At 30.9% G+C, this 16520-nt stretch overlaps 1 protein-coding gene and 1 long non-coding RNA gene across 3 annotated transcripts; both read left to right on the forward strand.

Annotated features, from left to right (window-relative positions):
- The first annotated feature begins 4582 nt into the window (after nucleotides 1-4582).
- LOC136235063 (uncharacterized) lies at nucleotides 4583-9231 on the forward strand. Its single transcript, XR_010691632.1, has 4 exons — nucleotides 4583-4663; nucleotides 5623-5698; nucleotides 6758-6982; nucleotides 7066-9231. It is a non-coding gene; the product is annotated as an uncharacterized lncRNA (long non-coding RNA).
- Nucleotides 9232-12356: 3125 nt separating this feature from the next.
- On the forward strand, nucleotides 12357-16285 carry LOC136200557 (homeobox-leucine zipper protein HDG8-like). 2 transcript variants are annotated; one of them, XR_010673382.1, is made up of 5 exons: nucleotides 12357-12635; nucleotides 13101-13176; nucleotides 14338-14562; nucleotides 14642-14908; nucleotides 15606-16285. XR_010673382.1 is itself a non-coding variant. In XM_065990929.1 (5 exons), the coding sequence occupies exons 1-4, from the start codon at nucleotides 12492-12494 to the stop codon at nucleotides 14807-14809; spliced, it is 609 nt and encodes a 202-aa protein (XP_065847001.1). In that variant the 5' UTR covers nucleotides 12357-12491; the 3' UTR covers nucleotides 14810-14908; nucleotides 15606-16285. The 2 variants fall into 2 exon arrangements, 1 of the variants encoding a protein (XP_065847001.1); XM_065990929.1 differs by having other exon boundaries at nucleotides 12357-12631.
- Nucleotides 16286-16520: the final 235 nt, after the last annotated feature.

The following is a 16520-nucleotide window of genomic DNA, read 5'->3' on the forward strand; positions in this document are numbered from 1 at the left end:
TAAAAAAATATAAAACAATATCAAATAACACTATAATATATATTTTTCGTAAATTCAAATCTGTAGAAAGCATCTACAATCCAAATTTCATATTTTAAGTTATTCCGAACATTCGGATCTGAGTCTTTTTTTTGTTGCAACCATGAAGATTTATTGATCCACGAATAAGATAAATCATTTCCGCTCTTGCTAAATTCAAGAAAGGTATAAACGACAGAATAAAGAGAGTAGATACAATTCAGACGGATAAAGAAATCCGACAAAATATATGATACAGACAAAAAAAAAAACACAGAAACTTAACCCGTTGGACTCCTTATTGTATTTTTCTTGTTTTACGACCTTAATGCAAAAATACTCCTAACGTTTATAAACCGTAGCAATTTTATTCCTAATATTGACAGCCAAGAGCAATTTTACCCCAAATATTGGCAAATTTGGTTAATTTCAGACATTATTATAAAATATAGATATTTTGTTCCTTATTCTCCACCAATTCACCTAAATTGATTCTAAAAAAAATTCATATTTTTTTTATGATTTAAAAATGAAATTGCAGATTAATATTTTTAAACCTGGTGAAATATTGATTTTTTATTCAACTCATACAAAATACAGTATATTTTTTAATTTTTTAAAAAGTTTTCACATTTAATCATATATTTATTATCCGTTACTAATTGATAAAATGACGCACATGTGAAGTATAGAGGATAAATTACGCCCGTGGCAACAGATCTTTGTCCATTTAACATTATGACCACTAAATTTCAATTCTTAACAGTATGAACACTTAACTTTACACTTTTAACATCGGTGGCCACTCAACGCCTCAAAACGACCAATGACGGTCTGAAAATAAAAAATTCGAAGAGTTAATGATATTCCAAGGACCTTTAATTCTTAAAAAATTTCGTTTTGAGGTCATTTAGGTGTTGTTTGGTTAGGATATAGAACACAAATTTTTAGAGAGAGAAAACTCTATTAATGTGATTTTGGAACATAAAAAATGTAGTTTCATGCTAAATGTCGTTCTCAATAACTTTAATTCTTAAATATTTTTACTTTGAGGTCGTTAACGGTCATTTTGAGGACTTGGTTAAAGTTGAGTGGTTGCCGGTGTTTAAAAGTGTAAAATTTAATGGTTATGCCGTTAAGAATTGAAGTTTAGTGGCCACAGTGTTAAAATGGGCAAAGTTCATTAGCCATGGGTGTAATTTACCCGAAGTATAGATGACAAGATTCATGACCAATAAGACAATTTGATGAATAATTTCTCCAATTGATCCAACTTATGGCCCATTTGTTTTGCCTACTGTTTACTGTTACGGTTTGCTGTTGAAAGAATCTGCTTTTTCAAAAAGCAAATATTCTCTACTTTTATAAAATGCTACTTTTCGGATGTAAAAGACAAACATGAGATCACTAACCAAACACCTAAAACTCTTTTTTTTTAAGTGAAAAGGCAAATAAGAGCATGAAAAAGCAACCAAACACCCATTTATTAACGTTAGAAGTAAAATTGATTTTGGGTGCCAACATTAAAGGTAAAATTGCACAAATTTAGACGTTATAGGTAAAATTGCTCCTAGATGTATATGTTAGGCGTATTTTTACACCTTATCCCATAAATTAATTATATTAATAATTATATTTATAATAACTAAACTAATTAAAAGACCCAATAATAATGATTTTAAGATAAAAATAACAATTATATACCTATTTTCAAATAAAATGGACACAATTATTAAGTAATTAATATTTAATATCAATTAAATTTAATTATTATTATTTTTAGAGAAAATAGCATTTTATTAAAATTAAACTCACATTCCCATATAAAACACTCTCTAAAAAATTAGGAATACAAAAGGCAATAAAATGACTAGCATTGGAATAAGAATGACGAGCTAACTCATGAGCAACTTCGTTCGCTAATCGATGAACAAACATCACCACATAAGTCGTGTGGTTCTGAAGAAGTTTGTTGATGTCTTGAACTACTCTATTATACTCCGTAAGATCCTTGTGGCTTGAGCCACCAACTATTCATTATCTCTTTTTGCGTTAGCTTCAAAATCGATATTGTTGTAATTTAAGAAAAATGTCTAAGGGATTTTAATTAATTTTTAATTATTAAATATTAATGACACACATAAATTGATTTTAAATACATTGACTATATATATGATAAGGTGTCGAGACTGAACTGTAGCTGGTCCACTGATTCGGTCAACTTATGCTATGAACTTTCCGACGATAAGTCAGTGAGAGATGAATAGATAGAGAAAGTATTTATAGAGAGAGAGCATATCACATTTTTAGGGTGTTACCTACCTTTTTTTTTATATATACATTAAATCTTTATTTGATGTGTCAGTTATGTGAATAATTCAAACTCTGTTTAACATTGCGGGAAACTATAAGAATATCATTTTTCCTCTAAAGTAGAATAGTTAATAAATTATATGATGTGACAATCTATATATTTATTGACGTGTTAAAACAGTGACACAATGACAATTCTATTTGCATTAAATTGTGTTTGAACCACACACACTTAATGGGTTAAAAATAAATGATCAAGGACTTAATGTCTCAATTTGAAAGACTAAAACCTTAACGCGTTCAAAATAATTTATTAGAGGCTTAATATATACATTTAAAAGATTAAAGGCTGAATCAATAAAATTTAAATTTATGAGAGACTTAAATATTTATTTTTGATGATCATGTTGGTGAACAACTTCTTATCAATTTTTTTTAGAGATAATGTGTAAAAATACCTCTAACGTTTATATTCAGGAGCATTTTTACTCCTAATGTCTAAAATTGTGCAATTTTACCTTAAAGTTTGCATCAAGAGCAATTTTACCTATAACATTGAAAAATTTGATCAATTTCAGATATTATTATAAAATATATATTTTTTTTTTTGTTTATTAGTCTCCAGCCATTGCATATCAATTGATTTAAAAAAATTATATATTTTTTTATGATTTATTAATAGAATTAGAGATTGATATTTATAAATTTGACGAAATATTTGAATTTTTTTTTTCACAACTCCTGTAAAAGATTTTATATATATATATATTGTATTTTTATTTATGTCTAATTATATGTTTATAACTATTACCCACGAGTGATAAAACGATGCATATGTGAAATGCAGATAACAATATTCATGATCGAGAAAACAAGTTGATGAATTATTAAATTAACCAAATTTATCAACGTTAATGGTGGAGTTACTCATGACTGCCAACGTTAAGATAAAATCGCTCTTGACTTTCAATATTAAGAATAAAATTGCATCATGTAAAACATTAACGATAAAATTGCTCATAATAATAAACATTGAGGTATTTTTACACCTTATCTCGATTTTTTAATATAATTTCAATTTTGATTTACGAAACTTTTAAGTGTTAGAGATATTAATCATCAAGGTGTTAATTAATTAATAAATTATAATTTTCTACCAATTACAAATTCTTTTTAAAGAAGTTAAAGTCTTCAAATTTAGGTATTTGGCTCCCTAAAATAAAGCTTCAAAGACAATTAAACCTTGAACTATCAAAACCATCAATCAGATTCCTGAACTAACCAAAAATCAACAACTGAGTCTCATTTTAAACAAAAATGATCAATTGATGCCTCGTCGAAAATCATTCGGTTGAATAGTTTCAGACCCTTTTCCCCAAACTCATTTTGAACCAATACAAAGATTATTATCGTCTATATCAAATAAGTATATTTTCTGATTTTAAGATGAGATAGAGATTGAATTGATGATTTTTGTTTAGTTCAAAAATCTAATTAATAATTTTAATAGTTAAGATTCCTAATTTCTGATTTGGGGACTCAGAATGTAAATAATGACAATTCTTTAACAAAAAAATCCTTAAAATATTAAGGGTAATTAATTTATTAGCTCTTATATTTTGACAAAACATACTGTTTAGTTCCTGTATTTTCAAAAATATACAGTAAGGTCTCTAATCTTTTCCTTGATGAACTGTTTAGTCCCTAACGTTTTGCTCAGTGAACTGTTTAGTCCCTGTCGTTAGACTCTCATGAAGATTTTGTTAGTCAATTTGAATTTGAGTCAAACTCTAATTAAAATAAAAATATAATGTCTTAACTACCCTTTACCACATATCAATCATAGAACCAAACACCTCAAAATCAAAAGCAATTTTAATTCAAACAGGAAGAGTGGACATGAGAGATTCGATTATGGATTAGGGATTCAATTATTTCTTCGTTTTTTTGTGAGGGAAAAGCATAGAAGTGTGAATTGCTTTTGACTGATAATTAGTAAAGGGTAATTTAATTATTTCTGAATTCATAAACGGTAAAAAATCTAACAAATAGACGGAAAAACTAAACAGTTCACTGAGAAAAAAATTAAGGATCTTACCGTATGTTTTTGAAAACACAATGACTAAACAGTGTGTTTTGTCAAAATATACGGACTAATAAATTAATTACCCAAATATTAATAAAACACAATGGTGGTGATTTTCAACAAATTATAAATACTGCCACTTAGGGCACACCTACAAGCAGTTCTAGAAGTTTGAATCGAACTTGAGGGGTGGGTCTTCTGTCTTCTCCGCCGTGCGGGTGGGTCACCTCCAACAGCTACTTTTTGGTAAATCTTTCTTCTTTTGCTTTGTTGTATTTTATGTTTGAATCGGAATGCTGAAGATCTAGTCTGAATGACAAAATTTTAAGTTTTAGCTTCTCCACAGTTTGTGTGATGTTGAACATCTGAGTTCCGATTTTAAAAAGGCCCATTTTTTTTTTCTGAATATTGACAACTCGTGTTAGCTCCATTCTTTCCAAGTAAAGATCACGGGGTCAACTCGTTCTAAGCCAGCCAAGGGTTAGATCTCACAATATCTTTGTGCTCGAACCTCGTGGTATAGGTCCAGGTCATCTTTTAGCTTTCCCTGCAAAGGGATAAGTTCTGTTGAGAGCAGCTTGCCACAAGCATTCTCCACGAAATAGATTAGCCCACTGCTTTCTAACACAAGATACTTGAGCCCATTCTATTATGGGAACTCTGATAAAAATTTCTATCAGAAGATGATCAGGGAGCTTCCCAATTGCGTTATCAACTGATACTAGAGTGTCATTTTGGGACTTATTTGACATTAGAAGTACAATTGAAGGAACATTCTTCCATTTTCACATGGCAGTTCAGAACTGAGAGAGGCGTTTCTCTGGAAATATGTTGCTGCTCAATAGAATACCATTTGTGAATTAGAGGATTATATATGTGTTTACTTTCATCTATGTTTGCCACTTACTGGAAATTCAATTTTAGTTAGTATAAATGTATAACTAGATGTGGATTTTGAAAATAAAGCAACCTATGTTAATGAGTGTATTGGAAATAATTGATATCCTTTTTTTTGTTCATTGTTTTCATTAGTTTATGAATGGGATTTTTTATTATAGCTGTGTGTAATCTTTTAAAATTTTCCATTATGCACCATTGGCTGTTTGTTAATTCAATGTAATGATGACAATGTGGTGGTTGGATAACTATTTTCATGCTATTAACAAATGTATATTTTGAATTGATTGTTGATTTATTGGATGCAGAAACTTAAGAGTTTTGCTGAAGAAAGAGCTGGAGAACAGTGATGTTGGGGGTTTGGGGAGGATTGTACTTCCAAAGGTGAGGTTTACTGAACTGAGGGTCCATAAGAGAATTTTGAAAATACATTAATTTTTTTTATCTTCAGAAAATAAGTAATTCTCGTGTTTGCATAATCCTACGAATTAGATAAATCAATTCAGTTGCCTGCTTTCAAGATGATTCAACTTGGTATGTTTATGATATGACTCGTTTGCATAGAGAGCCACCCCCTGTCATTGTCTTATGTTTTTTTTTTTACTTATTTCTATGAAGATGATGACACTGGTTGTTGTACTAGGGAGGGTTTATTAGGAACAAGTATTGAAATTTTTGCTCTTTATAATCATCATTAATTCAAAAGTGTCATATCCAAGAGACATTCTTTACTTTTCCTAAAAGTAGGTTTCTTTTGGGTCTCCTTTGTGGGCTACAATGGTCATTCTCAAATTGGGTAAAACTTCCTTATTCATTACTAATTGGGCTATAATTTTCTTTTAAAGTATAATCTTCATACTAATATCAGGAGTTATCTGCTTCTTTACTTGCTATTATTATGAAGTGGTATGTCTCAAGGCTAGACGATTATTGACATGCACAAATTTTTGCAAATTTGTGTTATAAGCTGACTTTATAACTAATATTCAATTTGCAGTCCATTTCACTGTTGATTCATGCATTGATATTTTAATTATCTTATTTCTCTAATAATCTCATTAACATGTAAATATCAAATTTATTAAAATGACACATCAATTTGAAGGTTGAAATAGAAATTCATTTTTTGATTTTCCATTTCGAAAACCGAAAATTCGGAAAAAAAGAGAATTGGAAAATGTTTTCTAAAACTGAACAAGATCTTAGTTGTGCACCATTCCTGAAACTTCAATTTCTTTGTAACGCTTCCAATTCTCCTATTTTTTTTAAAAATTGAAGATTTAGAATTTTGAATGCATATAATTCTGAATCACAAAATTCATTCCAAATTCGCAACTTGAGAAATTTTCTGCTATTTTCTGTTCTGACCAGTTTGTGCCCTTATTCTCCTAAGGAAATGATGATATGAGGTTATATGCTGATTTAATTGGGTGGATGCTTCAGGTTACTAGTGCAGCTATCAAGTATACAAATAGTCTGATGCAGTTTGTCAAGGATTTATGGACTGAGACTAATTGTGATGGAAGATTGATCCTTCATTGTGATAGCTACAACAAAACATTCCCTAGTCCAACTCTTTTCAAAACATCAAATGCACGTATGGAATCATCGAGTTCAGGAACTATGCCAATAACTGCAATGAACTTGGTCGAAATGTTCCTAGATTCGGTAAGTAAGTGAGAATTAGCCCCAGTTCTCGTTACATTACATATGCAATGACTGAATTGAAGAACTTTCTTTTGATTATGCAGAGTAAATGGGTGGTGGATCTCTTTCCAATAATTATTACCAAAGCATGCATAATTCAAGTACTTGAAATTGGAACATTAGGACACCGAAACTGGAACATTATGCAAAACACATTAAAAATCCCTAGATTTTATGATGACAGATCTGATGAAGACATGTTTGAAACACATTAAAAACAACTTCAAGTTTGTTAGCTTGGACAAAAACCAAGCAACGCTAGGTATTATCTAGATGATACTGCTGATGTACAGCCATTGGCAACTTCTTCAAGTTCGAAATTGAGGTGCAACACAGAAGAGCAAGTGTCTTTTGACATTGGCATTTAAAAAGGTGTACACTGTTGCCTTTTCATCCCATGTTTATCAATTATGATTTTTATTTTGGTATTTGAGTTGATTTGGAAAGATGATGAAAGACATTTATTTAGTAGTGTTGATTCATATATGACTGAAGGAAGAAGGTTTTTTTTAGAAAATAAATATGTTCTAGTCGTCATATGCACAAGCTTTGACCCAGTTATGTTCAATTTCCAATTCCAAATGATCATTGCTTATTTTTTTTTTTGTGCTTTTGTCTTTTGAAAATTATAAACAGCACAGTTAGATGCAAGAATATTTCAAAATATTAGAACCAAGGTTAATAAGTGTTGGTTTTTGTTCAAAAAACCATAAATTATGTTTAACGTTCAAAATAGAGCATTATCCTGTTTCTTTTTTGAATTTTCGTTGTTTTGTATTGATGAGATGATTATATTGTTGGTTTATAGTTATGGATATTAATGGAAGATGAGATTGCAACTGATTCATCTTGCTTTTGATGCTTAATACTGTTTTTGAAATCTCTACTTGTTTTAATGGGAGTTGAGATTGCAACTGATTCATGTGAATGCTTCTGGTTTTTATGATTACAATTACTTAAATATTCAACTGATTCAACTGTGTTTCTGCAATAACATCACCATCTCCTCCTAAGTTTATGATTAGCACTAAGTTATCCATTTGTTGTAAATCTAATTCCAGGAAGATAAACTCCAATACGGAGAGTCAGCATAGCATTCGAAATCAAGGACGCTCTTGCGGAGGCAGGTGCAAAGCATGCTAGCTAGTTATGTTGGTCAACTGAATAAAGCAATGGAACTTAAGCGACATAAAGAACGGGGCCCACTCAGAAACTATTAATAGAAGAGTTTCTGGTATAGCGAAAGAAGAACGGGGGAGGCTGTCCAAAACACCACCAGTTTGGAGCATGGATATGTGTGTACAGCAGTCCCTCCCTCGCATTGAACTGGTAGAAGTTGTATCTTGTATGGACTTGGTAGTGATCTTGTATGCAACTAAATTCCCCCATTTCCTTGCAATAATAAATAGCGGATAAAAAGAATGGGCATTGGGAGCATGCATCGAACAAGCAGAGGCAAGTCACCTGAGGCTACTGGCAAGAAGCGTTTCTGGTATAGAGAAAGAAGTACGGAAAGTTCACAGGGAGGCCCTCCAAAACACCACTAATTTGGAGCATGGATATCTGTGTACAGCTGTATGTATCTTCGAACAATGTGTTTCAAAGTTCACCCAAAACACCACCAGTTTGGAGCATGGATATGTGTCTACAGCTGTATGTATCTTCAAACAAGGTGTTTCTTACTAAAATCTTGTACAGCAGTCCCCCCCCCCCCCCCCCCCCCCCCCACCCATTGAACTGGTAGAAGTTGATCTTGTATGCTACTAAGTTCCCCATTTCCTTGCAATGATGAAATAGCGGATAAATTCACCTAAGGCTACTGGCAAATGGAAATCTGATATTTTGGGCTACTGGCAAGTCTCTAAATATCTATTTTTCGAGAACTATGTTTCGTACTGATTCTCGAAAGCTCTTGATTGAGGTTTACAACGTAACCTAAGAGAGGATGAATTCTTTCACAAATACATACAGATAAGTTTTATGTAGACAGCCTGTCCCCTCCCTCAAAATGATCCTACTTTCCCCTCGCCTACAGTCTGGTTTTGACCGAGCAGATTAATTATTAACTGGTAATTAGAAAGTGTAGCATTTTCTTGTTCAAACTCTTACACATACAGATAATGTAACTTATGTTTGTAATACAGATATGTTTAGGACAACTTGGTGTTGATCTCCTACTACTGATAAAATCTTGATTGCTTTTGTTGCTATTTGCTATTGATTTTCTTTCAAATAGTTATTGAAAGTTGTTTCTTGTTCATCAAAATTAACCTCTCATCAAACCTGATCAACCTTTACGTGTATAAAATCACTTTCCCAAATATAAGGTTGTCAATAAGCATTAACACAGGAAAATTTAATGATCAAACAATCTTTCTTCCCATCTTTTGCCCTCTTTCTTTACTCTGAAGAGCCGCTCACAATCCGAACCAAACTAATAAACAAAAGAAAATTAACTTAAGAGATTAGCAATGAAGACTCGATCCTTTTCATTTTCTAGAAAAACGAACCGAGCTCTCACACCTCTAATACCATGTCAATCTGTTTTTCTTTTATTTAATTCAAAATAATTATGGGGAAATAAATTGGAAGATAACTAACTCATGTTACTCTTATAATTGCATTGCTCGCTTGTGGCACATAATTTTTGTTAACACATGCAATTAAATCTTTTTTAGAGTTGTAAAGATTGAGTCCCTTACCATTTATGTTTACAAATTTGGCTCTTGATCTTTAGTTTTTACACATGTTGAGCCCTCCATAACTATTTATTAATTTAAGCCCTTAGTGAATGGTTTAATATGTATGAAAATCATCAAGCCTTTCACTCAATGAACTTATTAATGTAGATAGCACCAGTAGCTGTTGTATTTCTCAGCATAGTGTATCTCGTCTTTAATTTTTCTCTATTTATTTTGTGAATTTGGCTAATTTCTTGGTCAATAAATACAACAGTGTCTTAAAGCTCCATGTACATTTCAATTTCAAAAATTTCCATCACTTAGTCTAGCAACACAAGGAAATGTTATGTTAAACCCATAGTCTGAAGAGATTTATGTGCTTGAATGCTCAAATTTGAGAAGCCTTTTATGCAATTTTACCAAAAAGAAAAACATGATTCGTTGTGTAAGTTGGATATTGTTTAGTTTTAATACATTATCTTCTGAGGAATGAATCTGAAATCGAAATTTATCTGCAATAATTTAGAAAAATTCTTGTAAATGAAATTGACTAGTGTAAATTAATATCACTTTTGTGCTTAGAAAAACAAGTTGCAGTTTTTCCTCCACAGACTATGAACTATAGGAATGTCATTTTAGTTGTTTTGTTACTACAACCTTTTATTTGTTGGGGTACACTACAAATGAAGATGGGTATGGGCAGAGGTAAAACCACCCCAATAAAAGATGGTTGTCGACCGCAGGAAATGCACCAACCCAAACAAACTAAACATAGTGATGTTATTAGTTGCAAATTATGATGTGATAGAAAATGGATAAGGTATTAAAATAGACTCATAAAAAAAAGTATTAAAATAGACTTATGGGTTTTTAAGAAATATGAATTTAGTCTCTATGTATAAAATAACACCAATATAGGCTTAACGTTTAAAAACATATCAATTTAGGCCTCGACGTTAATTTCTCCCTCCATATACCATCGGCAGAACTTAACGAAGTAATATCAATGACGTGTCCACTGATTCTGTCAACTTACGCTAGGAATAGTTCCTGTGAACTTTCCGACCATAAGTCGGTGAGAGATTAATAGAGAGAGAAAGTATTTATATAGAGAGCATATCCCATTTTTAGGGTGTTATCTAGTTTCTTTATATATATTAAGCCTCTATTTGACGTGTCACTTATGTGAATAATTCAAACTCCATTTAGCCATACAGAAAACTGGCAAAATATCATTGTTCCTCTAAAAGTAAAATAGTTAAGAAATTATCTGTTGTGACAATTTCTATATTTATTGACGTGTTAAAATAGTGACAAACTGACAATTCTATTTGCGTTAAATGGTGTTTGAATCACCAAACTTAATGTGTTAAACAAATAAATGATCAAGGGCTTAATGTCTCAATTTGAAAGATTAAAACCTTAACGTGTTAAAAAATAATTGATTAGAGGCTTAATATATACATTTAAAAGATTAAAGGCTGAATAAATGAAATTTAAATTTATGAGAAATATTTATTTTTGACGATGATGTTGGTAAACAAATTTTTTTTTATCAAATTTGTAGGGATAATGTGTAATAAAATACGTATAACGTTTATATCCAGGAGCAATTTTGCACATAATGTTTAAAATTGTGTAATTTTATCTTAAAGTTCGCAACCAATAGCAATTTTACCTATAACATTGGTAAGTTTTGCCAATTTCAGATATTTTTTTTTTGAAATCAGATATTATTATTAAATACTGATATTTTTGTTCATTATTCTGCACCAATTACGTATCAGTTGGTTTAAAAAGATTATATTTTTTTTTATGATTTAGTAATAGTATTAGAGATTAATATTTATAAATTTGACGAAGTATTTGATTTTTTTTGTCCAACTCCTAAAAAAACAATATATATTTTTTATTTTCATTTATGTCTAATTATATGTTTGTAACTGTACACACGAATGATAAAACGACACATATATGAAGTGTAGATGACAATATTCATTATCGAGAAAATAGTTTGATAAATTATTACTTAAATTGATCAAATTTATCAATATTAAAAATGAAGTCACTATTGACTGCCAACGTTGAAAGTAAAATTGCTCTTAGCTTTCAATATTAGAAATAAAATTACACCGTATAAAACATTAATGATAAAATTGTTCCTAATTGTAAATTTTAAGATACTCGATTTGTTAATCTAATTTCAATTTTGATTTATGAAAATTGTAAGAGATATTAATAATCTAAGATATCAATTAATTAATAAATTTATAATTTGTATCTAATTTTAATTTTGATTTATGAAAAGTGTCAGAGATATTAATAATCCAAGATATCAATTAATTAATAAATTATATATCGTATCTAATTTTAATTTTGATTTATGAGGACTGTCAGCCATATTAATAACCTAAGATATCAATTAATTAATAAATTATAATTTTGTATCTAGGTGTCAGAAAAATTAATAATATAATATAAGATATCAATTAATTAATAAATTATAATTTTGTACCAATTACAGATTCTTTTAAAAAAAAATTGTGAAAATATTAATTTTTTTTTTAAAAAATATTAATAAAACAAAAAATAAAAATAAATATAAATACTGCCACTTGTAGGGCACACCAACACAAGCAGTTTAAAAGTTTGAATCCAACGTGAGGGGTGGGTCTTCTGTCTTCTCCGCCGTGCGGGTGGATCTCCTCTCCTTCTCGCCGGAGAACATCGGCAAATGCAAAGAGAGTTCAAGAATCTGAGATATCTCCTCTCAATCTGAGTTATCAAATATGGAATCTGAGATATCTCCACTGTTGACGGATATTGCGATTAGGTTACTGCAACTCGTGATTCGTAAATCAGAATCTCTTGATAGTCATGAAGCCATACAAATTGATCTTCACAATAAAATAACCTGCAGCAGCTACCTGTGGGTAAATCTTTGTACTTTTGTTTTGTTGTATTTTATGTTTGAATGGGAATGCTGAAGATCTAGTCTGAATGACAAAATTTTAAGTTTTAGCTTCTCGACAGTTTGTGTGATTTTGAACATCTGAGTTCCAATTTTAAAAAAGCCCATTTTTTCTGAATTTTGACAACTCGTTTTAGCTCCATTTTTTCCAAGTAAAAGAGTGAATTTATAGATGATCATTTGTGAATCAGAGGATTATATGTGTTTACTTTCATCTATTTCTGCCACTTACTGGAAATTCAATTTTAGCTATGTTAATGAATGTATTGAAAATAATTGATATCCTTTTTGTGTTCATTGCTTTCATTGGTTTATGAATGGCTATTTGTTAATTCAATGTAATGATGACAATGTGGTGGTTGATTAACTATTTTCATGCTATTAACAAATGTATATTTTGAATTGATTGTTGATTTATTGGATGCAGAAATTTAAGAGTGTTGGTGAAGAAGGAGCTGAAGAACAGTGATGTTGGGGGTTTGGGGAGGATTATACTTCCAAAGGTGAGGTTTACTGAACTGACGATCCATTATTTTATTTTTTTCTTTGTCTTCTGAAAACAAGTAATTGTGGTGTTTGGATAAGCCTAGGAATCAAGTAATTCTCGTGTTTGCATAAGCCTATGAATTAGAGAAATCATTATGTTGCTTTCTTTCAAGATGATTCAACTTCGTATATGTTTATGACTCATTTGCATGAAGAGCCAACCCCTGTCATTGTCTTATGTTTTTTTTACTTATTTATGTGAAGATGATGACTCTGGTTGTTGTATTACCAGGGAGGGTTTGTTTAGGAACAAGTATTGAAATTTCTGCTCTTTATAATCATCATTAATTCACAAGTGTCATAAAGCCCTTTTGTCATGTACAAGAGACATTCTTTACTTTTCCTCAAAGTAGGTTTCTTTTGGGTCTGCTTTGTGGGCTACAATGGTCATTCTCAAATTGGGTAAAACTTTCCTTATTCATTCTTTGAAAGGTCATTTGTTTATTAATAATAGACTTAATCATGATATAATTTTCTTTTAAAGTATATTGTTAATAATAATATCAGCACTTATCTGCTTCTTTACTTGCTCTTACTATAAAGTGGTTAGTATCTGAAGGATAGGCAATTATTGACATGCACAAATTTTTGCAAATTTGGGTTATAAGCTGACTTTATAACTAATATTCGATTTGCAGTCCATTTCATTCTGTTTCAGTGTTTCTGCAGCAAAATGTTGATCAAAATATGTATTCACAGTGCTGATTTCTGAAATAATCTTATTAACATATAAATACCAAATTTATTAAAATGACACATCAATTTTAAGGTCGAAATAGAAATTCATTTTTTGATTTTCCATTTCGAAAACCGAAAATTGGGAAAAGAAGAGAATTGGAATAGAGAAATGAAAATGTTTTCTAAAACTGAACAAGACCTTAGTTGTGCACCATTCCTAAACTTCAATTTCTTTGGTGCGCTTCCGATTCTCCTATTTTTTAATAAAATTGAAGATTTAGAATTTTGAATGCATATAGTTCTGAATCACAAAATTCATTCCAAATTTGGAACTTGAGAAACTTTCTGCTATTTTCTCTTCTCACCAGTTTGTGCCTTTATTCTCCTAAGGAAATGATGATATGAGGTTGTATACTGATTTAATTTGGTGGATGCTTCAGGTTACAAGTGCAGCTATCCAGTACACAAGTAGTATGATGCGGTTTGTGAATTTCTGGACTGAGACTAATTTTGATGGAAGATTGGTCATTCATTGTGATAGCTACAAAAAAGCATTCCCTAGGACAAATCATTTCAAAACATCAAATGTACCTACCGAATCATCCAAGAGTTCAGGAACTGTGCCAATAAATGCAATGACCTTGGTTGAAATGTTCCTAGATTCGGTAAGTGAGAATTAGCCCCAGTTTTCATTACATTACATATGTAATTACTGAATTGAAGAACTATCTTTTGATTATGCAGAGTAAATGGGTGGTGGACCTCTTTCTGACAATTATTACCAAAGCATCCATAATGCAAGTACTTGAAACTGGAACATTATGCAAAACAAACACATGTTTGAAACACATTAAAAACAACTTCAAGTTTGTTAGCTTGGACAAAAACCAAGCAACGCTAGGTATTATCTAGATGATACTGCTGATGTACAGCCATTGGCAACTTCTTCAAGTTTGAAATTGAGGTGCAACATAGAAGATCAAGTGTCTTTAGACATTGGCATTTAAAAAGGTATAAACTGTTGCTTTTTTGTCGCATGTTTATCAATTATGATGTTTATTTTGGTATTTGAGTTAATTTGGAAAGATGATGAAAGACATTTATTTAGTAGTATTGATTCGTATATGACTGAAGCAAGAAATGGTTTTTTTAGAAAAGGAATATGTTCTAGTTGTCATATGCACAAGCTTTGACCCACTTATGTTCAATTTCCAATTCCAAATGATCATTGCTTATTTTTTTTGTGCTTTTGTGTTTTGAAAATTATAAACAGTACAGTTAGATGCAAGAATATTTCAGAATATTAGAACCAAGGTTGAGGACCTATAATAAGTGTTGGTTTTTGTTCAAAAAATCATAAATTATGTTTAACGTTCAAAATAGAGCATTATCCTGTTTCTTTTTTGAATTTTCATTGTTTTGTTTTGATGAGATGATTATATTGTTGGTTTATAGTTATGGATATTAATGGAAGATGAGATTGCAACTGATTCATCTTGCTTTTGATGATTAATACTGTTTTTGAAATCTCTACTTGTTTTAATGGGAGTTGAGATAGCAACTGATTCATGTGAATGCTTCTGGTTCTTATGATTACAATTACTTAAATATTCAACCGATTGAACTGTTTTTCTGCAATAACATCACCATCTCCTCCTAAGTTTGTGATTAGTACTAAGTTATCCATTTGTTGTAAATCTAATTCCAGGAAGATGAACTCCAATACGGAGAGTCAGCCTAGCATTAGAAACCAAGGAAGCTCTTGCGGAGACAAGTGCAAAGCATGCTAGTTATGTCGGCCAAATGAATGAAGCAATGGAACTTAAGCGACATAAGAACGAGGTCCACTTAGAAAGTATTAATAGAAGAGTTTCTGGTATAGCGAAAGAAACAGTTTGGAGCATGGATATGTGTGTACAGCAGTCCCTCCCTCGCATTGAACTGGTAGAAGTTGTATCTTGTATGAACTAAATTGGCCCATTTCCTTGCAATAATAAATAGCGGATAAAAAGAATGGGCATTAGGAGCATGCATCGAAGAAGCAGAGGCAAGTCTCTAAATAACTTGTGACCTCAGGCTACTGGCAAATAAAAATCTGATATTTTGGGCTACTGGCAAGTCTCTAAATATCTATTTTTCGAGAACTATTTTTCGCTCTGATTCTCAAAAGCTCTTGATTGAGGGTTACAAATACATATAGATAAGTTTCGTGTAGACAGCCTGTCCCCTCCCTCAAAATGATCCTACTTTCGCCTTGCCTCCGGTCCGGTTTTGACCTAGCAGATTAATTATTAACTGGTAATTAGAAAGTGTAGCATTTTCTTGTTCAAACTCTTACACATACAGATAATGTAACTTATGTTTGTAAGACAGATATGTTTAAGACAACTTAGTGTTGATCTCCTGCTACTGATATAAAACTTGATTGTTTTTACATGTATTTATTTAATTGTGTATAGAATCAAGGTTTACATGTGTTGATCTCCTACTAATGTAACTTGATTGTTGTTGCTATTTGTTATTGATTTTCTTTCAAAATTAACCTCTCATCAAACCTGATCAACCTTTACCCGTATAAAATCACTTTCCCAAAATATATGCCTATCAAGAGGCATTACCGGAA

The sequence above is a fragment of the Euphorbia lathyris genome, chromosome 7 (assembly GCF_963576675.1).
Source record: "Euphorbia lathyris chromosome 7, ddEupLath1.1, whole genome shotgun sequence".
Classification (NCBI taxonomy): Eukaryota; Viridiplantae; Streptophyta; class Magnoliopsida; order Malpighiales; family Euphorbiaceae; genus Euphorbia; species Euphorbia lathyris.

What these genes read in the sequence shown, in the direction of transcription:
- LOC136200557 (XM_065990929.1), top strand. Translation starts at nt 12,492, where the DNA reads ATGGAATCTGAGATATCTCCACTGTTGACGGATATTGCGATTAGGTTA. An exon ending in ATAACCTGCAGCAGCTACCT is followed by an intron (nt 12,632 to 13,100) that starts GTGGGTAAATCT and finishes TATTGGATGCAG; the next exon opens with AAATTTAAGAGTGTTGGTGA. An exon ending in GGAGGATTATACTTCCAAAG is followed by an intron (nt 13,177 to 14,337) that starts GTGAGGTTTACT and finishes TGGATGCTTCAG; the next exon opens with GTTACAAGTGCAGCTATCCA.